General features: G+C 28.3%; 3 protein-coding genes and 1 non-coding gene across 6 annotated transcripts; 2 read left to right on the top strand and 2 right to left on the bottom strand.

The window, feature by feature from the left end:
* Positions 1 to 1,109: 1,109 nt before the first annotated feature.
* On the bottom strand, positions 1,110 to 3,071 carry LOC112708083 (protein yippee-like At4g27745). 3 transcript variants are annotated; one of them, XM_025760213.3, is made up of 3 exons: positions 2,940 to 3,071; positions 1,768 to 1,903; positions 1,110 to 1,504 (listed from the first exon to the last, which is right to left on the bottom strand). In XM_025760213.3, the coding sequence occupies exons 2-3, from the start codon at positions 1,858 to 1,860 to the stop codon at positions 1,247 to 1,249; spliced, it is 351 nt and encodes a 116-aa protein (XP_025615998.1). In that variant the 5' UTR covers positions 1,861 to 1,903; positions 2,940 to 3,071; the 3' UTR covers positions 1,110 to 1,246. The 3 variants fall into 3 exon arrangements, with proteins under 3 accessions (XP_025615998.1, XP_072057697.1, XP_029144509.1); XM_072201596.1 differs by having other exon boundaries at positions 1,768 to 1,900; positions 2,940 to 3,066; XM_029288676.2 differs by lacking the exon at positions 2,940 to 3,071 and having other exon boundaries at positions 1,768 to 2,012.
* Positions 3,072 to 3,430: 359 nt separating this feature from the next.
* Positions 3,431 to 7,558, bottom strand: LOC112708082 (probable serine/threonine-protein kinase WNK6). Its single transcript, XM_025760212.3, has 7 exons — positions 6,833 to 7,558; positions 6,178 to 6,215; positions 5,799 to 6,026; positions 5,489 to 5,709; positions 5,221 to 5,378; positions 4,621 to 4,975; positions 3,431 to 4,466 (listed from the first exon to the last, which is right to left on the bottom strand). The coding sequence occupies exons 1-7, from the start codon at positions 6,950 to 6,952 to the stop codon at positions 3,595 to 3,597; spliced, it is 1,992 nt and encodes a 663-aa protein (XP_025615997.1). The 5' UTR covers positions 6,953 to 7,558; the 3' UTR covers positions 3,431 to 3,594.
* Positions 7,559 to 8,301: 743 nt separating this feature from the next.
* On the top strand, positions 8,302 to 8,375 carry TRNAV-AAC (transfer RNA valine (anticodon AAC)). The gene has a single exon. It is a non-coding gene; the product is annotated as a tRNA-Val (tRNA).
* Positions 8,376 to 10,307: 1,932 nt separating this feature from the next.
* LOC112708081 (uncharacterized) lies at positions 10,308 to 14,952 on the top strand. Its single transcript, XM_025760211.3, has 3 exons — positions 10,308 to 10,822; positions 12,146 to 12,294; positions 14,667 to 14,952. The coding sequence occupies exons 1-3, from the start codon at positions 10,637 to 10,639 to the stop codon at positions 14,803 to 14,805; spliced, it is 474 nt and encodes a 157-aa protein (XP_025615996.1). The 5' UTR covers positions 10,308 to 10,636; the 3' UTR covers positions 14,806 to 14,952.
* The last annotated feature ends 11,256 nt before the right edge of the window (positions 14,953 to 26,208 follow it).

Genomic DNA, 26,208 nt, shown 5'->3' with positions numbered 1-26,208 from the left:
TGTAAATTATCCTTTATGATGTGTCGCATTTTAATTGAATATTTGCTTTTAATTTGAGTTACTATCTTAACCATAATTAGATTATATTATAATTAAATTTTTAAAAGGGATAAATGTATAATTTATTAAAAGATTAGAAGAAACTGATGTCTCGAACGGCCAAACTCTAGAGTCCAAAAATCACGATCACCGGCTCCTCCGATTCGTCTCGCCAGTTCTGGTGCATCTCCAACACTGCGCCGTCGAGTCTGTGGCTCCTATTTTGTGTTCTCCTTACTTTGGTGCATCTCTTGTCATCGCGTCCTCGTCCGTTGTTGCTATCAGACCTAACAAAAGTCAGCTTCACCGTATTTGAACAGATTGGTTTTCTCTCGTCTGCATAGAATTCACACACATATATATATATATATACTAAATCGCAAATTGCTAATTTTATGACAATACAAAATTATTTAAGTAAATATTATGATGCCTATCACTTTGTACCTAAGTTACTAAAAGAAGTAAATAAATAATATTTAATAAATTTTACATGATTTACTTTTTATTTTAAATATTTTATTTTTTACTTTAAAAGGGAAGTTAGGCAATTTAGGCACCAAAACAAAGGCACCATAGAATTCACCAATTATTTAACCATTTTCAAAATTACAGGGTCAGTCTAAGATTCAGTCACTTTGGCTGCAAAAGTGTAAAACAACAGTCCTATATCTGCCAAACTTTTTGTACAGTGCCCAAAAATCACATTTTTCTGAAAAGAATCTTTTTTTACCAGTATGAAATAAGTAATATTTATCTTTTTACATTAATGTCTCATTTGATATTGAGACACCATATAAATACAAAGACACAGAAATAAAAGTGTGTAAACACAAATTTTTGTACTTGTATTATGTCTTCTTTTAATCAAATATACCACAAAATCGACTAAATAGATCAAATAACATCAATGTGTTCTACTGATATCATGTTTACAATAACACTTTACATATAAATATTCTTGTATGATCTTCTATTACCTTCTGTCATTTGTTTATTTTCTATTTGATTCATTCTTCTAACCACATGGACCAAACACAATATTCAAATATAACCTAAAGAAACTGTAATTTGACAACTTAATTTGATTGGTCTTAAAATCCATTTACATTCACCACACTTCTAATGAATCAACTTTTCCAAGAAAATTCACAATAATCCTATGAACAATTTCAGGATCAAATGACTTAACCCAAGAAGAATCAAATCAGTCATCATAATAATTTTCTAGGTTTGTTTGGCTTCCTCTAACTACTATCTTGAACTTCTCTAGTACATATTTTCCTTCTTTGTACTTCTGTGATTCTTCATAAGCCTTAATGTATGTCCAACCAAGTTCTTCACCACAATCTGAGCAATAAACATCAGCAACTGTGTGAAGACCAGTGATGAGTTGTCTATCTTCTTTGGGTCCCAAACTAATGTTCATTGCATGAGAGAAAAGAAAAGCTCTACCACTGCTTGCCTGTTACAACATAACCCCTTGAAATTCCAAGGTCAAAAATGGAACTTTATATCATCTTCATAACCCCTTTTATCTATTTAAGCAAGGCTATTAATATTATGCTACAGACTCTTATTGCAAAACAAACTATATATGAAACTATCACTACAGCAATACTGGTTTAGAGTTCTGACAAGTTTGAATGAAATTTATAACATAATTCAAAAAGAAAAAAGATTATTTGAGTTTGAATTTTTAGCATAAATATGTAGAAAAAGGTTCACCTGGAAATCTTTGGAAACAATATCATCATGGAAAGCAACAAGGTTCTGGCACTTGAAGCAGCAATAAGCCTTTGATCCCATAAAATCAGCCATTGATGCTGAAATTTTCTTAGCAGTAGTACCAACTTTGCTCCTACTAATATATATATAATAATAAAGTTTGGTCAAACACTCAAATCATAAATTTTTTACCAACCTCAAGCTACCAACCAATTTCTCTATGTCAGAAGAGTACTTTGTGGTTAATCATAAATGAATATGATTTTATCAAATATGTATCAACCAATATATTCAAGATTATGTATTGAATGATGCTGAAGAAAGGTACTAAATTAATTTTTATGGCAGGCATCAATCAATGAGAAATAACTTTGAAAGAAGAAAAGAACATGAAGTTGATTGAGTGAAGAAGATTCCAAGGAGTTGTATAAGAATATTAAAGGGTTTGATTAAGACATTATTAATTAGAATAACTAGAGTGATTTGGTAAGAAAATGATGCAATTATTTATAAGTTTTCTTTTTTATTGTGTTGCTTGAAGAGTTTGGTCTTCCTTTTAGAGCAACACAGAGGATATATAACAAATACATAACAACGAAATGTAATAAAACTAAAACTAAATACAAAGGAAAAGTTGCAATAAAACTGTGACATGATTAAATAGTTTTTTTTTTCCCCCATCCTGTTATGATCATCTTTTTCTTAATTCAAAATGAAAGGTGTTACCTTTTTTGCTTTGGTTTTTGTAGTGAATGGTTGTTGGTTTGTGCATTAGTGCATTATTACTACTGATAGGTATCTCTCTATATGTCTATAAAATTATTGTGGCTACAATTTGTTCTTTTTTTTTTCACTTGTATCATTAAAATTTTAGGCTTATCAAACAATCCATAAGATATATTTTCTAAAAAGTAAAATATCAAAACAAAATCATGGCATATCAAATTCTCAATAATACTAGAATTCTTTAAATAAAAAGATGATGAGTATCTAAAGTTCAGATGCTAGCATTATTCACATGATCACAATAAGTACATAAAAAGAATCGCAATTTTATATTTTCCTTCCTCTCACTTTTGAAGATCAATCTGAATCATGAGAATGCAAATCTCAAGCGTCAGTCACCACCTATCATTCCTTCACTTCAGTTTACATAATTGTCCAAGAGTTACCTGAAACTGGGTTGCTTTTGGGCCTAGACGTAGGTGTAGACTCCCTTTGAAGTAGCATCCGACTTGTATTGGTGCCGCCGTCCAAGTTCCTCGTGAGGAGGTAGGGTGGTACTTGTAAGAGACTCTGATGCCTGCGAGAGACTCAGATACTTAAGTTAATCAATGTATTTATAGTAGATAGTTCCACTTTTAGTCTTAGTGGTGAATTAGTTCCACCTTTAGTGATGAATTATTGTTTCCCTTTTTCTAGAAAAGTTGTTAAGATTTCTTTTTTAAATAAGTGGGAGGAGTTAGTTACTCATTCAAATAAGTAAAACTATGCTAATAGAAAAGGCCACCTTTATTGGTTGGACTTTTATTCTTTTTGAGTCTAACTTTATATTTTGGGTCAGGTATGAACAATAATACTAAAATTTTGAAGTTATTAAATTAAGGCACATACGTTGTCATTCTAATTGTACATAATACTAATTAGAAACTGATAATGTAAATTGAAAGCATAAATCATAGATTTGAGATTAATGATACTTGTGCCTCTACTAAAAAGAAAAGGGCATCCAGTATACAAATTTAATTTCACAAACTATACAATGAAACAGAATCTTTTCAACAAGGGTTAATTAATAATCAAAAAGCTTGTATATATGTATCAAAATCAATGAGCAGAAACATTCTTTTTTTCCATCCATCTCTGTCTGGCTGCTTCCAATGCCTCTAACTTCATTCTACAGAGTTCATCAATCCAAGATTGATACAGTGCATCAATTTCTTGAAGCTCAAACTTTAGTTCAAAATCCATGTCATTAGTTGAAGAAACAGAAGAAAAGCTACATGGCAAACTCAAAAGATTAGACCTTTCCAAAATTGGCCCTAAGTTCTCCTTTGATGAGAATTCATTTATCACCTCGCCATCTCCACAACCACAATCCCCTGCGTGCAATTTGCAATCCTCGAAATCCGTATCATGAAACTCGCTTACGGAGGGACTTGTGCTTCGGAATTTAAAGTTTTCTTCGGCCTTGGAACAAAGAATATTGTCACTTTTCATAGGAGTATCATCTACAACAAACAATGAAGTTAAGGAACCTTGAGAATGTTGATATTCTGAGTCGCATAGACTTGCAGAAGAACTACGATTGTCCTTGTAATAAGGATCATCGGCTTCCCCTGAAAAGTTGTCCTTCTCATTTGAGACAGAACCTTCTCTCGATGTATTGTGTTCGGAGAAGTTATCTCGACCAGCAACTGGCTCGGAGGGAATATCGTTTGGGACAGAATTCCATGGACCTGCCATTGCTTGGCCATCTACATTTGTTGACCCACTGTATTGAGTTGATTCGCCAGGTGAGCAACGAGTAGATGAAGGCTTCCACCAAGGTAGAAGCTTAAATACCAAGTAATCAATAAGGTCAGCTATGAAGGCTACATCATGATCTGCGAGCTCCAAATGTTCGACCATCTCTGATGCCACCGCGAGAGCAGTATCTGTATCAAGGTAGAAGAGAAAATGTATATTCCTTACTCCACCTGGATGTAACACAACAAGAGACTTGTTAGCATCAATTTACAATTATTTACTATTTGTAGTTAGATTAAAGAATTCCTCTGGATTGGAGAGAACTAGAGAAGTACATGGTAGACAGGTAAATAAGAGAGCCAAGGAAAAGAGGGTGATACTCACCATTAGTATCAGCAATTCGCAAGGTCAATGATATCGAGTTATCATCATTTTTGGATCCTGTCAACCTAAACTCGTTGTTCTTATTTGTCCTCTTAACTTCAAAAACAGGACTATGCACACAGCCTTTGTTGCTTCCGGCATCACTGCTTGCATAATTCTGCCTGCCCTCATTATCTATGTCCATGGATAGGCGGGACCTGCTACGACCTAGCCTAGGACCATTCTCAACTTGCAGGAACGGATCTTTAAGAAGCTCCTCTGCTGACAATCTCTCAGATGCCGGAACAAGACATTTCTCAATAAATTGCCTAATTTCGGGGTCGCTCACCTTATTAAGCGAAGCAGGTTTGATGCCCTGAAATGGAGTACATCACAAGGTAGCATAGATATGAGTACAAGTGTACAAACATTGATATCGGAGATACAGTTGTATGCTTTTTGAGCTTCCTTAACATTCATAACCACTTGTTTTTATGCATAACATTTAGAAATTAAATTGAAAAAGAAAAGCGAGTAATTGTGGAAGTTCCTAGAGTACACTTGTTTTTATGAGCATGTTACAATTACAAATAAGGATATGCCACTGATTGCTATGCTTACCGAGGTAACTTTCTTAAAGATTTGAGCCGGGTTTTTACATTCAACGTATGGATACTCAAGAGTAACCATCTCTAGTATGCACATTCCAAAAGAATATATGTCAACAAGTTCATTGTATTCCTCTTCATATAGTTCTGGAGCCATAAACTCAGGAGTCCCTTTCAAAATCAAAGAACAGAAAAAAAAAGGAAGAAAAGTTTAATGCTCCATATAGTATCCGGCATAAGAAAAACTATGCATATATTATAAGAAAATTATAGTATGTTACCAATAACACTTTGAGCAGTTGGTTGCTGCATGACAATTGCCAAACCTAGGTCCCCTATCTTGACTTCTCCATGGTTTCCATTAACAAAGATGTTGTCACATTTCAAGTCTCTGTGAATTATAGGTGGTTTGTGACTGTGAAGATACGCTAACCCTTGAAGAATCTGTCTCGCCCAGCCTTTTATGGCTTTCACTTCAACATATTTATGCTTTTGACGGTACCTAAGAGCCAAAGATGTAAAACAATTTCCTGCACATGTCATAGCCAAACAAGGTAAGGTAAAAGGCAGACAAATATCAAGTGGACTTACTGCCTTAAATTTCCAGATGAAAAAAGTTCGGTGATCATGTTAACGGTATGCTGCTTATCATCAACCCAAGAATCATAGAACGTAATGATATTTTCATGGTTCAAAGACTTCAGTATATTGACTTCAGAATACAATTTTGCAAGATCATCTACTGTGTGCAAGAGGCCATCAATCCTAACTTGGTTCCAAGCGACTTCTATTCCTTCGACTTCATCAAAGGCCCTATAACTGGCAAAGAAAAAAAGAAGAGAGAAATATATAAGTAGAATTCTGCAACAATTACCAAATCTTCCTACATATTATTCTAATGTGAAATTATAAATAGAACTACAAGAGCAAGAAGAACAAAACAATGGAAGATTAGGCATCAGAACCATACACAGTCTTGAAGGCACCCTTCCCCAAGATTTCATTGTACTGGGACAAAAACAAGAAAAAGAAGGTTAGATAAAATAGAGAAGAACATGTTAATTATCCCTAAAAGTGCTTTACAAAAAGAAATGTTTCATATCAAGCATTATATACTTGTTCATCCAGGATAATTCTCAACGAAAACTTGTATGTCTTTCACAAACATAATGCAAAACAACAAAGTCGAATACCATAAGGGCAAGTTCTCGGGCGAAACTTCATTCTCAAAATGATAACTTCAATCTCAAAGTTCCTTAATTCAAAATAACAAGATGATCCATTTTGCCACAATGATACAAAGGTCAATATATAATCATCAACACATTGATTTTTCAGTTTAACTTATGCTACTACCTTGCATTAAATAATTTAGTGCAGAAAACATAAGTAACAAAATATTAACCACATTTTATCAGATAGGCAGAAACATAGCTAATCTATTACATTGAGCATTGTATTACCAACAAACATTGCATCATAACAAATATTCAATGCTTAACACCTTATAAGAACACAGATTAACTCAACATAACAAAATCCACCAAGCTTGATTAAAATGAACTCAAGATCAGATAATGAAGAATAATACAGAAAATTATATCAATCAATTGTTACAGACACACCCTAAGGTACCGTCCGGTAGGATCTTTCTCTGTAAAATCCTCCTCAAAATCATGAGGCACCCTTGTGTTGAAAACATTATTCGCAGGAGACAAGGCCAATACACCCCCAGAACTATTCATTTTGGTGATGAAAGATTACCAAAAAAACAAAGGGATTTTAAACCCTACTCTTTTTAATATAATTATTTTGCTTATACTATAGTACTATAGCTTTTTGGATTGGATGATTTGGGGTTTCAATTTCTCCTTGTAGTGGAGAAAGGTTGGAATTGAATTGTGAATGAATCCGCATTCAATGACAAGGCTTGGAGGCAATGAATTTGAACCTAAATCCAAAACCCAACCTTCCATGTCATAGCAAAAATTCATGCTTTGTTTCAAATGAAAACCAACACAATCTCCTCCCCAAAATTCATCCTTTCCACAGACCCAAGTACCAAAACCTCAAAAAGGTTCAAACTTCACTACATGGGGGAAAATGGGGGAAAATTTTCCATAGGAAAAAAGAAGGGGAAAAATGAGCGAAAAGAGAGAGAAAAAATGGGGAATTGATTTAGGATAGCGAAAGTTCAGGTTGAATCAAACAGTTGTATGGTGAATTCTGGTTCTACTTTTTTTTTTTGTTTAAACCAAGATTTGACTTTTTTTTTTTTTATTCTGATTGAAGCTGGGAACTACTAACATATAATGTTTCATACAATATGTAAGTACTAAATATTTATCCATATATCCATATATTGAAAAACAAAGTTAAATACATATTACACATAAAAATAAACAATTCCGCTGCTTATATATACTTTTATGATAAACACTATTTTGACACTAATATTTTGTTAACAACCATACAAAAGTTTTTTTTTAATTTTATTAATTAAAAAATAATTTAAACACACAATTAATTTGTGACAATTTGATTTTTATACGAGAATGTTTAGTATTTGAATAGTGTTTTCTAAAAAAATTAACTACTAAATAAATAAAATAACACATGTATTTATACATTAATATATGATGATTAATTTAATAATTAATTTTTTATATATACGAAAAAAACTATAAATTGATTAAAATCATTAAGAAGCACATTGGTATTCATTTCACTTTTCACTATACATCTTTAAGTGGGAATTTTGCATTGTTTTCTTCAAAACTAGTTTTTAACTTCACATAATTATAGCAAGGGACAGATAAGGGAGATAATCTCTGTGCTACTTTTGTTGGCGCCAAATTATTGTTTTGTTTTTAAGATATATATATATATAGGATTTGGATTCTTTAAAGTTTGAATTTCACTTTAAAAAGTAACGTGTGATCTCTCACCATTAATTTTATATGTAGGACCAATAATAAATATGAAAGAGAAACTATTCAGGGTAGAAAATCACAATTTATTCTTTAAAGTTAAATTCAAACTTTAGAGGATCCAAATCGATATATATATATGCATGAAAGCCTCAGCACAAAACGGTGTCGTGGTGTAGTTGGTTATCACGTCAGTCTAACACACTGAAGGTCTCCGGTTCGAGTCCGGGCGACGCCATGTAAAACTTTTATTTTTCAAGCCATTAGATAATAAATAATAAGCCTTTGTCCTAATATCTTTTAAAGGTATGTTATGTAAATAATTGATTTTGATAATTATATGTAATAACTATTATTATACTAATATATGTTAATATATTACCAACAAATTTGATGTGTATTTTAGAAAATTGGATACTAATAGTCATAGTCTTTTAGTCAAATGACAAAATCAACTAAGATAAAATGTATTTAGAAAGCTAAATTATAAAAATTCTTAACTTTTAAGTTCAGTTTGAAGAAAAAAATTATGTAACTTATTGAAATACTCATTCAAAAAATTATTTATTATGTGTATTTAACTATTAATATATATTAATATATCTATTAATTTATTCATTTTATAAATTAAATATAAGTAAATACTAAATTTTAAATTAGACAGAATAGTAAGTATATTGTACTAAAATTAAAAAATATAGATTTAATTTTAGGAGTTAGCAACATAAATATTTTATAAATTATATATAATAAATTATATTTTAAAATAAAAATTATGCACAACTCTTTTTCATATCCACATTATATATTATACATAGTATAAAAATATAAATCATAAAATATATAAAAAAATTTAAAAACTTTTGTATATTAACATGTTTTTCATATTCTTATCTATTCAATTATATAAAAGACATTAAGCCTAGTTTGATATCCAAATTATTTTTTCGAAATATTTTTTCATCTTATATAATTTTAAAATAAACATTTTGTTACTTACACTAATTTTAAATTTATTATGATTATATTTATATTTAAAAAGTTGGATAATACGCTAGCTATATATAAATATAGAAGATTTTCAAGAGAAGGTTTGAATATTAGGTTATTGGGAAGTTATTTACTATTTGTTTTTATCTCTTATATTAATATTATCTGAGGACTATTTATTACAAATGCCAATGAATAAACCAATATAATTTTTTTTTTAATTATATTCTAACTAGGGATGAAAGTAGACTAGATTATTTAATGAAGCTAAATTTTAAATTTAGTTTAATTCGACAGGTTTGAGTTTTATATAAAATTTACTAATTAAAAAGATCAAGTCATAAACTTAAAAAAAGATATCTATAAAACTCGTTAAATCAATTTGTCAAAATATATTTCTAAAAGTAAATTATTTTTAGTTTAAATTTTTAATTATTCACTTATATTACATATAAAACAAAACTAAAAAAAGTCAATAATCAAGATTAGTTAAGATGGTAATTTTTTTCAAACAAAAAATTTATAAATTATAAATATAGTTATGATATGTGACTAATGATTAATATATAAATGAATTATACTTTATAGATTAAGAATTATAAATATAAGAATGCATTTAATGTTAATTTAAAATTTTTAAATTTATTATTTTAAATTATAATTTATAAAATAGTCCTCTTTTTTTTACACGAAAAAACTTTTTAAATAGATTCATGGATTTGTCAATATTTAAACAAGTCAATCTCTAATCTAACAAAAGATTATAAGAAATAGCAGGTTTAGACTTAGGATTTGTTTAGATATTATGTTTAGAAAAGATTTATTTTAATAATTTTTTAAAAAAATTTTTTGACAAAAATAAAAATAATTTTATATTTAAATATTTAATGTAAAAAGATTTTTTATTAATTATGTTGAATAAAATAAAATAAAAATATTTTTTATTCATTTATTATGTAAAAAATATTTTTTTAATTTTTTAAAAATATAAATTATATTTTATTAAAAAAGATATTTTTTAATTTTTTTAATACTTTTATTTTCATTATCATTATTAAAAATTTACTAAATATATTAAAAATAAAAAAAATTATTAAATTTTTTTTAATCGATATAATAACTCCCCAAATAAATACTTAAACTATCTATTTACAATAAAAACCAGATTCGTGGGAACTAAATCTCGGCTCGTTCCATCCCTAATCCCAACCCCCAATGCAGACGCCATCTTTGATATTTTAGTATCTTAAACACACACACGACACATAGATAAATAACACAAAATAATTTTAGCAAAATAAAAAGAACTTTCTTATTAGTAACACAAAGGGAAAAACAAAAAGAGAAAAAAAAAGGTCTGATTACGTTCTGGGTTTTTGTATCAACAACAACCCTTCTTCTCCAATCCCCCAAATCAAAATCCTTCACACCCCATAATCAAAATCCACCAAAGCTTGAAGCTTTCAGCATCGAAATCCAAAAGGGTTTCCTTAAAATCGTGACTATTTGATGGCGAATCTGTACGTGAAGGCGGTGCCACCACCGGATCTGAACAGGAACACGGAGTGGTTCACGTACCCTGGCGTCTGGACAACGTACATCTTAATCCTGTTCTTCTCATGGCTTCTTGTTCTCTCCGTCTTCGGTTGCTCCCCTGGCATGGCTTGGACTACCGTCAATCTCGCTCATTTCGCTGTATCTTCCTCTCTCTCATCCTTTTAATTTATCTATTGTTTTGTTTTGTGTTTTTAATTTTCATTTTGATGTTGTTTTGATTGGACTCATGGTGTTTAGTTTTTAGATTGTGTTATTGTTTTCTGTTTGTTATTTTTATTGGATTTGGATGAAGAAAGAGAGAGAAATAGGATTTGTTTGAGAGAGAGAGAGAGAGAGAGGAGTTTTGAGCTGCTTTTTTCAGTTTTCCCAGAAATCAGAACGTTTAAGCTATGATTTTTAGCTGGTTGTTTTTGGTTCTCTAGGAGGAAAAGAAAAAAAGTGGTGAAAATCAATGTGGAAAGCTTGCTGTTTAAGTTCACGCATCAATACATATATTTTTTGGTTGACCGTGTGTGTTGTTAGTTGTTTGGTTTTTATTGATCTCTCTTTGTTCTTCTGTGATTGGTGAATAAGATTTTATAAGAGGAATTGATTGATCCATGTTCGTTCGTCTTGATGATTGAATATTTGAGTTTTCGTGTCTCGTTAGCTTTGTAAGATCACAAATTGAATGCTGCTATATCAGCTGGAAGGTAGTTAATTGAGCTGGTGGGGTTCTGTGATTCATTCATAGTTGGTTTGTGTTTGGTTATAAAATATATTGTGGGGTATTAATCACATTTTCTTACTCGAAAGGTGTCTTAGAAGAATTTTGTATACATGTCATGAATGCAAATAAGGTAATCCAAACAAACCTTGTATTAATGCAAATACAAAACCTTATTCGTAGTTCCATTCTTAATATGCGGAAATGTTAAGAGAGTAGAGGTTTCGTAAATCAAAAACACTTTACTTGTTCATAACTACTTGTTATTAACTCATCTATGCGGCGGTTATCATCTTGCAAATAATGATGTGGGATTAAAAGTCGACATAAATAATGTATTTTGATCCAGTTTATCTTTTACATGTATAGGGTTGCCCCACTTCCTAGTTTACATTACATGCAATCTACGATTTGTTCTATTTCTATATATGTTTCTTTTCTTCTTGTTCTCCCGTGCCTAGGAGACTAGTTGCCGGGAATGTGAAACAAGAATGGAACTAATATGTGACTTGTGAAAAGTTTTAGCTTTATCATTTGAGATTTTTTCTTTCATTACTGGCGAACACAATAAACATTGCTGATAATAAAGCTAAATGAAACCATTAGTTAGCAATATATTGCAATTGGCATTCCATTGCATTCCTATAATGCAGTTATAGTTTTAACCTCTTCTCTTTCTACTTTCTTCCTAAACCATGCTTGGTCTCTCTTAGTGTCTGTCTACACGGCTTGATTGAGTATGTTGTTTCCGTCAGGTAACTTATCACTTTTTTCACTGGAAGAAAGGAACTCCATTCGCAGATGATCAGGGGATCTACAATAGGCTGACTTGGTGGGAGCAGATAGACAACGGAAAGCAGCTCACTCGCAACAGGAAGTTTCTAACTGTTGTTCCTTTGGTGCTGTAAGTTTTCTGATTTGCAACCTGGCATTCTCATGTTTTGTAATGGATAACGTTCTCATATTTTCTAGTACTGTTTCTGCTGATTCCATAGTGTCAGTTTATGCATACAATCCCCCCACCCAAAAAAAGAGAGATATTGTTATCTAATGAATGAATAGCAGATGTGCTTAACCACCAAAATGTCTGTGGATGATTAAATTGCTGGCAAAATACCCTCCATATTTGTTAAAGACAAAAATACCGCAAAATATTTTAAAATGCGACAAAGTACCTAACCTTGTCAAATATATATTTTCAAAAAGGACTTTAGAGATTGAATTATGATGTAATTTTTTTTGCAAGAATAGTTAGCAAAAAATAAGATATTTTTATCATCAAAATTTGGTGAATTTACGCCAAGCAGATATTTTTTGTATTTTTATCTAAATGGCCAAAAATATTTTCAAAAAATGAAAAGAAAGTCTAGAGATCGAAATCTGGTTATGATTTTTGCATGTATTTTCTAAATAGTTATCCAAATATTTTCATAAAATTTTAGATCAAATGCACCACTGGTTTGCCAAATATAAAAGTCATTCGCTTACAAAATAAATTGTAGGTTTCAGTTATTTTGTTTGCATTTTTAAATATTTTGAGGGTATGTCGTCAGCAATTTGCAATCTGGAGACATTTTTCGTGGTTTACTCAAGAATTATCTATACTGGTTGCTGTCATATATTTGTATATGTTATGCTTTCTTGCCAGTAGTATTTTTATATCTTAAACTTTGTATCCCCCTTTTGGTTTCATAACTTCTGCTACAATAACTTCCAATGCAATTAATTGTTCGAAATGAATCTTGAGATGATATTCCAATTTAATTTGTTTTTAACTGGGGGATTGGACGGTGTAGATCGATAAGGTGCATTCACTTGAAATTACTGTTGTTTGTTTAGAAATTCATGACCTAAGTTCTGTGTGATAGAAATTGGTTTTCCAAGAGTTTTCGTTGAGGATGTGAGAGAGATTTTCCAAGGGATTGATTCATGGCCTCTGCAGTTTGACCTAATGTTTTGTTTAGGCATACCACATGGCTTGCAATTGTAATTTTGATGATTAAGTGTATGTTTGGTTTAGCGTTCAGCAGCATGAATGCACGTTCAACGCTGGACCAAACTTGTTTGGATGATTTTTTTCCAACATGATTTTCAAAGCAATATTTTCTAGCTTTTGCTTTCAATTCTTACTGTTGAGAATTGATTGCAAAATTTATTCTCTCAACTACTCTTTTTCACCTTCTTCCTTTTCTACTTACACAGTCATCATTTTTTTTCTCAATTACCCTTCTTCACCTTCCTTATCTTTTTTACATGCAAGGTCATCTTCATTTTATTTCTCAACTATCCTTCTTCACCTTCTTCATTCTCCATCTTCATTTTATTTCACCTCCCTCCTTGTGGCTTCTCTTTGAGTGTTTCTTGTGACTTTTAGTACACAGATCAAATGTTAATACTTTTGCAATTAAATTAGTGTTATGCACTTTCATATTTATATGTTATATTTTATGCACCTTATACCCGAAAGCGCCAGCAGTTTTTCATGTCAAGTAGATCAATGAACGAGATAGATGGAAGATTTTCATAGAGACTTCGGTGTAAGGCAACAGTTCTAGATAATCATAGGATTCTACCTCTAAATAGAGAAAATTTAAGCGAAGAAAAAGCAGAAAACACCAAATGGGCTGATTCTCGATAAAGAAAGTTCTTTGTGCTCATTCTTGATCGCTGATTTGGGAAGAAGGTCTATTATACAAAGCTAAGGTTTTGCTTTTATAATGCAAGCTAAGACCTTTCAACTTACATTCATTACTTCCAGCAGCAGCCCACATCTATTAGACTGTGTTTGGCAAAGTGTCTTAGGATAGAAAATAGAGACACAAGATGGTTGGTGTTTTTCTTTGTCGCCATGCTCCACTGCCCCTTCTTTTTTGGCAGGTAGAAAATTGGGCAAATTTTGTCCGAAGACAAAGACTTTTTGCTTATTCATCTAATTGTCTCCTCCATATATGATTGTATCTCCTAATGTCTTTTATATTTCTGTTCTAAGACAGTTACCAAACATGGTGTTATGTACATAGAATGATGGGAATTAAGGGGCGGTTAAAGATTCTTGCTGTTATGTTACCCCTTCTAGAGTAGTTGCATATATAAACACGAAATTTTTTTGGCCTGTAGTCAAAGTTCAACTTGTGCATGATTGTGGCGGCGATTATACTCTGTCGTCTTTGTAATTTGAATTTTGTGTTTAATTATCTTGAGAACTTGCATGATTTAGAACTCGATAATTATTTTACTATTTGTTCTTCTTTTCTTTTCCTTTGGCGTCTTTATCAGGTACTTGATAGCCTCGCATACAACCGATTATCAAAATCCGATGCTCTTCTTCAATACAGTGGCAGTGATGGTCCTAGTGATCGCAAAGTTCCCCCATATGCACAAGGTCCGGTTATTCGGAATCAACGCTGATAAATGAAAAACAATCTTTTGTATCCATGAAAACTTGGATTTTCTGCTCAGAAGAGCCTTTCTTTGTCCTTCTCTTGTTAAAAAGGGTTTGCACTTTTGTATAGGAGTCTTCTGAACTGGAAAATAATGTTCCAGTTTATGTTTTGTTTGCCAACTTTGTCTTTTAAGCTACTAATAAATATTATATATATATATATATATATATATATATATATATATATATATATATATATATATATATATTGAGTTTCTTCTTGTACAGTAGAGGTACATGTATCAGATTATGATAGAGCTTTCAAATTTTCCTTTTTTTTTTCCTATATGTTTTTATTATTGACTGCATATTTATACAAAAGATTATCCTTTGTGGTAGCATGATTATATTTTTATTGGTGAAACTCAATTGTTTTTCTTCTAGTTATTTTAGCTTTGAATAGAACATCTTATAGGCATGTTGTTGGAGTACATTAACAAATGTATTTTGGGGAAATAACATGTCTGGTTTTTGTCAAAGTTATTGTCTTGTGATTTGTGTTTAAACTTTGAAGTATTGTTATGGAGTTTCTAAATGGGAAACTAAAAGCAGTTTTTTTTTTTTCCTTTCGATTTTAGTAAATTTTATTTTTGGAATTTTGTGAGAAAAAAAAGTGAGCAATATATTTTGTTCCTAATTTGTATTTTTTGTCTTCACTTTTTTTAACACATTTTTTAGAGGATCTGTTTTCGCTGGTTGTGATGGCCATGAAAGTAGTTTGATTATGGCTTTGAAAATTCTTGCATTGAAATTTGAAGCTCTTCATGAGCCAAGCATCTATAGTTTGATAACGGTGTTATACAAACTGAATACCCAATCCAGCCTATTCTCACTAGGGTTGCACATGGGTCGGGTGAAGCTGGGTTTGATGTGATCCAGACCCGGTCCGAAATATACACCGGGTCTATTTATTAGACCCGAACCTGGTCCTAAACCCGATGAAACTAATATACTTTCGGGCCACAATTATACCGGGTGAAAATCGGGTGAAAACCGGGCCGTTAACATTACATTACGTTGATACCTTCTTGTAAGCTAGCATGTAAAAAAAATTCAAATTTCCAAGACTCCAACCATTAGTTAACATGGTAAAATTCACTTAGAAAAATATAACAAGAACCAACCCTTCTTCAAAATTAAAGCATAACCACAATCAATATTAATATTGTCTAATAATACCAAATATTTAAATCAATACAAATAACACAATCTTATGTATTAGTCTAAAGTCTTATGCATTCTAAACATAATACATTAATTTATAGTCTTATAATGACTAATAACACAAAATATTAAGGTTTACAATAAAATTCCACATAAGAATAGTCATGATCTATCACTAATAACACAAAATATTAATTGTGTATGATGACCGGGCCACCGGGCCGATTTCGGGTGACCCGAGCTATGGCATGGACCCGACCCGAAATAATGACCGGGTCTATTTTTGAAACCCGTACCCGACTCTAGACCCGATAAAATCACACCAAATTAGTCCCTAAAGTGTTCGGGACCGGGCCGGGCCTTCGGGCCGGGCCGGGTCTGTGCACCCCTAATTCTCACAATTTCTTCGAATGACTACGAGTTTTCAAAAAAAAAAAATATTTTTTTTGATTTTTTATATTTAATTTTGTGAGACTAGTTAGTCTCTTTGTCAATAATCTTTTTTCAAAACATATTTATGTGATACATTAATTACTAATATATCTTTTATTTAATTTTTATAAATAAAGATAATTTAAAAATCATTAATATTTTTTAGTTTTACATAATAAATTTAGCTAATGTATTTAAAAAAGATAATAAAAAATTAAATAATTTTGATAATTATCCTTAAAAGACAACGAGACTTCCAATAAAAAAGAATTTGTTAATCCTAGTTGGTTTTTAATGAATAAATCAATAGTTTAACATGCCATGTAAACTTATTCTGTTAATACAAATAGAGAATATTGATAGAGAGGCTAATCGGTCTCATAAAAGTAAAGATGACCGGAAAGGGTATGTTTTTTTTTAGTTGAGGATCTCGTTATCTTTCAAGATAATTGTCAAGGGCCGTTTATGATTTTTTGTTCTCGTACAAATAAATTACTATAATATCATATCATGGAAAAAATAGAATGTACACTTTTTAATTATGGGTGGATACTCTCTTGAAGATGGCATTGCGAATTATTAGATGGTTCAATCAGACATGTTAAACCATCTAATGGTTCATTGTCAATTTGTCATCTTCATGTAAAATATTTTCATGAGAATATTTACCTTAATTGTTATATTGAAAATTTGCTATATTCTTAAATTAATATATTTGGATATAAATTATATTTAGATATAATGGTTTAATATATCAACCAAAGGAATGGACATATTAAAAGAAAAAAATTTTGTACCTTGAAAGTGTCAAAGGGTGAAAATAACAAAAGATAAAGCATTTGAAGTGCAAGAGAAGTTAATGCCAGGGAAACAGGAAAATGAGAAATTCATTGTTTAAAAGCTAAAGCATATTAAGTGGCAATATTTTTAAAAAAATATTATTTGTACACCAAATATTTTTTACACTCGTATAAAAATATAATTGTTATTAATTAATTATGTATTTAAAATATTTTTTATTAACAAAACAAAAAAAGACATATTTGATTGTTCAAAAAATACTAATATTAAAACAATATATATTATAAAAAAATGTAGACGTAGTGATACTAAGCAAAGTGGTTTTTTTACTTAGAAAGAGGGGAGATGGATCAAGCAAGTAGTTAATTAGGAATATTTGATATGCACGTTATTTTTTTTTTACTTTGGTTTTTTCTGAGTTTGAATTTAGTGCACATTAAGATAGTTAAGTCCCAACGGATTTAAACTGTTAGGGTATATAGTGAATGTGGCTTCTTCATGTGATTGTGGGAATAAACTTTAAAGGTTATAGCCTTATAGGTAGGTGAAAAAAATTAGCTTGGAATCAGTAACATAAATTATTAATTTTTTTTCCATAAAAAATTGATATCTTAGCTTCTAAGATTGTTATTTTGAAGTAAACTATATTTAAGGAATTGATTATTAATATTTAATAGTACAAATATTTAGTTAATTATCAACAAATAAGAAGTTGACAAATCAACCATTATGTACAATTTCTTTAAATTTGGGTTTATCTAAAAAAATTAATGGTGTTTTTTATTAACTAAATTTATAATTCTATGCAATTGTTTGAATAAATGACATATATATCAACACACACTCGTTTTCACACCATTGTTTCTCTTTTTTTTTTAAATTATTGATTGCACAAAAAATTTCATCATCATTATTGATTTGGATTTTTTAAATGTGTCCGTGATATGAGATTTTAGAGGAATTGAAAAATAATAAAGGAGAGAGCTAAAAATATAGGTTTAATTATTTTATATGTTTTTATTATTTCACCAAACTTTTATTTAAGTTCTTACTATTTTAAAAGTTTATAATTAGATCTTTAATTTATAAATATAATAGATAAAAATTTTAATTAAATTCATACTAACAGTTGAAAAAAAAAAAAGAACATTTTAAGAATATTTCATCCCAAATCCAAACACATAAGCAAATATTCTAAGATTATTTAGTTATATGTAAACGGTAATTTTCAATAAAGACTTAATTTAAAATTCTTTATCTATTTTAATTAAAATTTTTTAAATTAGAATGATCTAATTAAAAATTTAATAAAACTATAAAAACTTACAAAATAATTAAACTTTAAAAATATATAATTAATGAGTTTATCTCACTTTTTAAACACTCGTCTCTCTTTACTTCCCAAACATGACGGGCAAATTAAATACCGCAATTAATTAGGAAAAAAAAACTGAGAATTAACTTTTTTTTATAAATAATTAGTTAATATTTCTCTTTTCTCCTCCCTTTCTCTTTACTAAATTGTTTGGTTGAAAAAAAAAAGGTAAGTTTCTAATAAATCAGTTAGGAAAGAATGTATTTAAAAAAAAAATAACAGAATATTTTTTAAGCATTCTATCTATGTAAAAATAAATAATAAAAAATACAAAAGCTTCCAATTAAGAATTTCAGTTATATCACTAGTAAATTGGATGAAATAATCTATATATATATATATATATATATATATATATATATTAATTAATATAGTTTCTATGCATCAATGGATTTAAAACTTTCTTTTACAATCATTATTAATTACTTTACTACACCTAACGTGTTCGTACATCAATCCAAAAATGGATCCATGGATTTCAACATTTTCTTGGAGGATCTTTTCTGAGTTTTAATATGTTACTCAGTGTAGGTCCTAACTGCCTTGACCATAAAGTTTTCTCCAATTGTAACAACAATCTTAGGCAATGTTCTAACATAAGTGATGGATTTTCTACCACTTATTGGAAAATGTCATTTTCTATTTATTCTTACGGACAAATCATTAGAAGATCTGAAGATGAAAGTAATATAATAATAAATAATAGGCTTTAATTCTGATGTATATATTAGCAGTATAACCTGTTTTATATCGTCGTTTAATTATATTATTTTTTATTAGATAATTATTTACGTAATTAATATAAAAATAAATATTTTTGTTAATGTAATATTATATGATTAAATATATGTGTAAATTTTTTTATACTAATAATGTATTAAAATTAAATTATATATATAAATAAAAAAGAAAAAAAATAAACACCAACAACCACTACAAGAAATAAGGGGTTTAGTTACGAAAAAAATCGTGGCTAAACTCTAAAATAACTGTAGCAACTATACATTGGCCACGAAAGAATATTTGTGGCTAATCGGAGGATTGCATTTTCAACTTATCACGATTTTAGTGTTATTAGCCACAGTTTTAAACATCGTGGAGACCTTCAAAGAGCCACAATTTGTATAATATTGTCCACGCATAATGTTGTGGCTAAATAAGAATAATCAAATCGAAAAGTATAATTCTACCACACTTCATCCGTAGCTAATTTGTGCAGGCCAAATTTTTTAGCCATAATTTTTTTTGTGGCTAATATTAGATTATTTAATCATCGTGGCTAATTCACTCTATTTTTCACATATAATCCGTAGCTAATTTATGCTAATTTGCTCTAATTGAATAATTTTATTAAATTAAAATTATATTTATATATATAACATTAATAACAAAATCAAACTTTTTAAATATATAATATCTAACATTTTTTCATAAAAAAATACTAATAAGGATTCAGTATAATAATAATAATAATAATAATAATAATAATAATAATAATAATAATAATAATAATAATAATAATAATAATAGTCTAAACTTATATATAATAAGAAATAAGAAAAATTTTAACATAAATAAAATAAATTCTAATCCCTTCTAGAATAAATATATTTAAAATTTTAACTATTACTTATTAAATACACCAATTAAATGTCTGGCATATCACTGAATAAACTAGACACTTTATCACTGTATTTTGATAACAAAAATTTGTACAAAGCTACCAACTGAATTTTGATTTCTCCATGTCCATAGTTTTTTCTCTGAAGTTTCAACCAACTTCTCTAAATTTATCACACTTCTTACATTTTCAGAATCAAAGACCTTTCCAATTTACAGCGTTGCTCTACTGGCCATTACACCCAAAAACCGTACCAATAAATTTATGTCATTATTTTGCCATGCCCATCAAGTTTCATAATGTCTTTTTCATCATTTTTCAAATGCCAAACTTAAATTGTCATCTTTTGCTAGTTGTGATTTCTCCCGTCTACAACTGAATACAAAATTGAATAAAAGAAATAAACTAAATATTAGAACTCAAAAAATCACGTAAAAAAATTGAAATTTCATATAGCTTTGACATTCATAACTAAAGGGTCATTGTAATCTTTTCTGGTAGGTACAGTTGGTTGAGACTTATTTCGTCCAAACTTTCTGCAAATTCTTTATTGTTGTTGATATTCTTTGATTATCGTAGTTCTGCTAAGAGAGCAATTATTACGATTTTGCTTCACTAAGCTTGGTCATTGTTGTTTAGATCGTCTTTTAATTTTCTTTAATCTTAAGAATATTTCTTTCTATTCTACTGTTTATTATCTACTAAATATACTTTAAATTATTTTATTTTTAATACAATAGTTATTTATTTATTTTTAATGGTCAAATATGATTAAAATTTAAATTTAAATTTAAATTTAAATTTTGAGTTTGTGATATTTTTATCTTTAATTTTTATTATAATAATAATAAATAACAAAAAAATACTTTAATAAATATATGACCCTCACCATCTCTCATTTCATGCAGTTGATAGTTAACGATTTATACACGAAATAATATAATAAGAGTTATACATTAAGTAAGTTTTGTAAATATTTTTACCTGAAAAATTTAATGTTTAATAAACTTTAATTACTAAATTAGTTACTAAAATTTTATTACATTAGACAAATTAATTATCACATAAAATTGTTATAAAAAATTTTACAAATCAATTTTGTTGTTACTTAATAAAATTGCAAATTTTTATATAAGTGACTCATAAATTAATTAGTATTACTTTTTTTTATAACTAAAAAATAATTAATTAATGGAATATACCAATTAAATAATAGTATAAATAAAAAATTTAATTCATAATTTCACAAAATAATTTTTAAAAAGATAATTATGCATATAGTAAGAATATAATACTCACAAAAATATACAGTAAATACTAAACCATGTAAATAAAGACTAAATTTTGTTTAACTTATCCTCATTTTTTTAAATTTAAAAATAATAAAATAGTTTATTTTTAATAAAAACTGAAATTTTTTTTATACTTAAAAATTATTGAACTTTTTATTATCTATTCAAATTATATTATTTTGGCTAAATAAATTTTATCTTTATAATTAACTTAAATATTAGAATATTATCTTTATTTTTATAATTTTTTATTTTATCTAAATTTATTTTTTTATATTTTTAGATTTAATTTCATAAATATGTGTTAATGTCAAAATATTTAAAAAATGATACTATATATTAATAAATTTATTTAAAAACTAATTTATTTAAGACAGAATAGCCATGACACGTTGATGTAAGCAGGAAGTATAGTTACAAAAAATATTATTTGTGGCAAAAAATTAAATTTTAGCCGCTGTGACGATGTTTATCACGATTTAATATTCGTAGTTAAAATTTAGTGGCTAAACCACAAAAAATATGGTAGTGAACAACAAATAAAGAAAATGTTAAAAGACTTATTATTAGGAGAGATGGAAAAATAATAATAACATAAAGAAGCAACAAATAGAAACTAAAATAAATACTAATCGGAAAAGTTTAGGGGACCAGCAGTTTTATTGAATTTTGGCCAGCATGTAACCAGCAGGAGAAGGTGAGCCATTGGATGAAATCTCATACCAATCTCACACCATCAAATCATCATTGATGGCTAGTTGATGGCTAACAATCACAAAAATTGCTGGCCCCCTAGCATTGCTCATACTAATCCTTGCATAATATCCTTTAATTTCTCATTTTTACAATGATCTATCTTTTTGTAAGAATAGTTAATTAGTATAATTAGTCATTAGGCTTTCAGTCTAATAGATATTCTGATACAAACTAAAAAAATAACATCATATTTTCATTCTGAGGATCCAATTAGGACTAATTTGGTTAACTGAAAATTGGTCTCTAAATCAGTTCGATTTAGGATAAAAATTGATTAGCAATAAATCGATTAAAAAAATTAGAAAAGTTAGTCAATTAATCTGAGTTTTCAATAATTAATCGGTTTATAAAATAAAATAAAAAATAATATTTTTAAAATGATATATTTTAAATCTAATTTGATTTTAATTAAATTTTTAAATTTTTAAACTTTTAGTTTCTATTAGTTCGATCACCGTTCGGTTTTCAAAACCTTGCATATTTTATAAAATATATAAGGATTATTTAGCTACTTGCGATATTAGGAAAATTTCAGCCTTTCAGGCAGGCTTTGATAACCTGAAAAAAATTAGTGTAGTTTACTAAAAAGGTAAATAATTTATCTCTTTAAAACAGATTTTCTTAAATATCCTTCTTATTATTATGTAATAGAATAATAGAATTGACTACTTCTAGAAAGAGTAATATAGTATACAATCCTCTTACATATGTAATAAAGCAAACGAAAAAAATACATTAATATATAATGGCTTGAAATCTGAAAATTAATCAATTTTTTATTTAGTAATTAATTAGAAGGATTTTGTTTTCTACCAAGATTTTGTTTAATTTGAGTGATAAACTAGTTATTCTTTTTTGCAACTTCATTTGGAGTTATGGGGATGGAAAAAAAAAATCCATTTGGGGAGAATTAATACATTATTCCTTGATGTTTATAGAATTAGCTCCATAATTTTGCCGCTACAAAATTAGCTCATTCAAATTCTTAATTATTAATAATAAGATTCAAATATTATTAACAAATATTAAAAAATAATATGTAAGAGGATTTGTTGAACATAAAATATTTCTCTTTTTAGAAAAAGTTAAAGACTTCATTAATTAATTGCATCAAGTCACAAAAAAAAAAATTGCATCTACTTTTAAATGATGTTTTGGAGAATTTTAAGAGGTTATATAAGATATGAGATCTGTTACACATGGTCTTTTTGGTATATAAGTTCATATAAGTTGGTCCAAACTCAATAAAAATAACCTTCAGTTTAGATTGCGTGTAAACATGCGCTTCCCTAACTCTAACTCTTGAATAACTCAAACGGTTCTTTTTTCACAATCAAAACTGCAATGCTCAAAAATTCAAATAAGGATCAAAATCTCTCAAAAATTTCTAAAAATCGTCGCGAAAAGTGAAGGAAGTTGCGAAGCTAAATTTGAAATAAGAAGATGAAGAAGAAGAAGCATCAGAAGATGAGGAGGAGGAAGAGGAACAGTTTTGAATTATATAGAACTTATCAGCACACATACACCGAAAATTCTTAAATAATACACTCAAATATTTTCGTGTTACATCCAAATATATTCGTGTTACACCCAAATTTGCTACAAATACAGAAAAATATTTCCCTTAATGCTGCATTTTTTTTCTTCTTCTTCTTTTCCTTATTTCTTTCTTTCTTTTAGTTGAATGAATGTAAGTTCATCATTATCTTCTAAGTAATTTTGTACCATTATGTATATTTTCTTCTTCTTTGTTTAATTTTTTTTGTTTTTTATTCTTATTAAGAGAGTAAAACAAGAAGAAACTTAAGAAGATAAAAAAAGATGAATAAGAAAAAAAAGAAGATGATGATGAAAAAGAAGAAGAAGAAGCAGCAGAAGATGAGGAGGAAGGAGAAGAAGAGTTTTGAATTATGTAGAACTTATTAGCACACATACACAAAAAATTCTTAAATAATAATATACTCAAATATTTTCGTGTTACATCAAAATTTACTGTAAATACAGAAAAATATTTTCTTTAATGCATAACTTTTACATTACATTCAATTCAAACCATCAACGATGAACAACACAATTTTCACAAACAAAAACAACATTATTCGCCTGCAGAATTATAAACTACTAACAAAAATATTAACTAGAATCGAACCACATCTCAGCCACTTGATTGGATTCAAAACAATAATCAACTTCGTTCTAGTTCAAATGACAATCTGAACTTGAATTATTCACTATCTTCAACAACAAAATAACTGTTCAAAACTGATTTTAGAACTTGATTTCAAAAACGTAGAGAACGAACGAAGAAAAACGCAGAGAATGCAGAGATGAAAGAAAACGTAGACCGAAAACGTTGAGAAAATTTGAAAATGGAAATAAAATCCTTTCGAAAAAGATAATTATATATTTACGTGTTGATTGAAAAATTAGTTAGATTAAGAGATGCGTGAGGTAAATTAAGATAAAATAATTTGTATAGATTTGTATGGAAAAATGACTCGTATGTAAAGAATAATTGATAAAATATTTTCTAATCAAAGAAACAAAGTAAGTAATTAAAAAAATATATAATCTTTTAATATATTTTATATATTCAAAACTTATTAATATTTTTATCTTTTCAGTCATCTCTTGAGATGTTATGGTTAGACAAACTTTTGAAATAGTAATACATAATATGCTCTTCCCCACTTGCCCTCATAGGAGAATGTTTGGGGGCCCCACTAAAAAAATACCAAGAAAATTAAGGTAGGCAACTTGAGAATTTTCCTATGTCCTTCCACGCATACTATTATTATAAAAGCAGGTGGATGAATGACATGAACATGAATGTGACACACTTGGACTTTCAATTAACACATACATCAAGTTAATTTATTATTATATATCTAACCAAAAAAAAATTTATTATTATATATATTTAGGTTAGTGTTTTAGGTGGGGGCAGGTAATCCAATTTTTCAAGATTTGTTCTATTCTGTTAAGTTATACGATCTTTGATGTTATATTTATTATTTATGGTAGTACATTTTATTAATTATTTTTTTTGTTTACGATATTTTTTAATTTGATAGGCTAATGATTAATTTATTATGAATAAAAAATTTATTAAAAATTTATTGCTAATAAATAAGATGTTATATACATAAGATAAAATTTAAATTTCTAATATTTGTTTAATTAAACAGATTAATAAATTGATTATTATATTAAATAAACCGGTCCATATTGGTTATATTTTATTAATTATTAATTCAACAAATACATGGACTAAGATTTCAGGTTTATTATTATGCATTGAAAGTAGGGTGTGACATTCCCTAATTCAGCTAAAACACTAAGATCACATAGAACACTTCTCTCTTGTCCTTCCATTAATTTTGAATTTTCTTTTTCATATTATTCCAAAGAATAATTCCAATAATAAGTGCTTTCATAGTTGGAAGAATCTCAGATGTGATAATAAATTAGACAACAAAGCTGACACAACCCACTAATTATTTTTAAGACAAAGATAGAAAGAAGAGAGTAGCTGGAAAGAGCACAAAAGCAACCAAACTAGTAATAATAATGTGTATGTATGTCTATACAAACCCTTATAAATAATCTCAACATCTAATTAATAACATGTTCAATTTCCATTAAAATTTTAAATCATAGTATTTTTCTTATGTAAAGTAACATTTTAAATTATAGTTTGATAAAAGAAAATTGTTAATTCATTTTTTTAGATTTTATTTCTCCAAAGTATTATTAAAGTTTTCTATAAAAAATATCAAACATCTATCATTCATAATATTTGAAAAAACCCCATATAAATCATGGTAATTTACTTCTTACATTTATATACCTTAGACATAAATATTCAACTCTATTTTCAATCTATTTATATATATGAAAAAAAAAACTCGGATGAGCTCTATAATATGCACACA

This window comes from Arachis hypogaea, chromosome 8 (genome assembly GCF_003086295.3).
Source record: "Arachis hypogaea cultivar Tifrunner chromosome 8, arahy.Tifrunner.gnm2.J5K5, whole genome shotgun sequence".
Taxonomy (NCBI): Eukaryota; Viridiplantae; Streptophyta; class Magnoliopsida; order Fabales; family Fabaceae; genus Arachis; species Arachis hypogaea.
Note: the sequence above shows the minus strand (reverse complement) of the source record. Positions and strands in the feature narration are given on the sequence as shown.

Excerpts from the sequence above, each read along its gene's own strand:
- LOC112708083 (XM_025760213.3), bottom strand. The coding sequence starts at position 1,860 with ATGGCTGATTTTATGGGATCAAAGGCTTATTGCTGCTTCAAGTGCCAG. Across the intron at positions 1,505-1,767 it reads TTGTTTCCAAAGATTTCCAG|GCAAGCAGTGGTAGAGCTTT; the intron begins GTGAACCTTTTT and ends ATGTTGTAACAG.
- LOC112708082 (XM_025760212.3), bottom strand. The coding sequence starts at position 6,952 with ATGAATAGTTCTGGGGGTGTATTGGCCTTGTCTCCTGCGAATAATGTT. Across the intron at positions 5,710-5,798 it reads TCATCTGGAAATTTAAGGCA|GTACCGTCAAAAGCATAAAT; the intron begins GTAAGTCCACTT and ends TTTGGCTCTTAG. Across the intron at positions 5,379-5,488 it reads AACTGCTCAAAGTGTTATTG|GGACTCCTGAGTTTATGGCT; the intron begins GTAACATACTAT and ends TGATTTTGAAAG.
- LOC112708081 (XM_025760211.3), top strand. The coding sequence starts at position 10,637 with ATGGCGAATCTGTACGTGAAGGCGGTGCCACCACCGGATCTGAACAGG. Across the intron at positions 10,823-12,145 it reads TCAATCTCGCTCATTTCGCT|GTAACTTATCACTTTTTTCA; the intron begins GTATCTTCCTCT and ends TGTTTCCGTCAG. Across the intron at positions 12,295-14,666 it reads ACTGTTGTTCCTTTGGTGCT|GTACTTGATAGCCTCGCATA; the intron begins GTAAGTTTTCTG and ends CGTCTTTATCAG.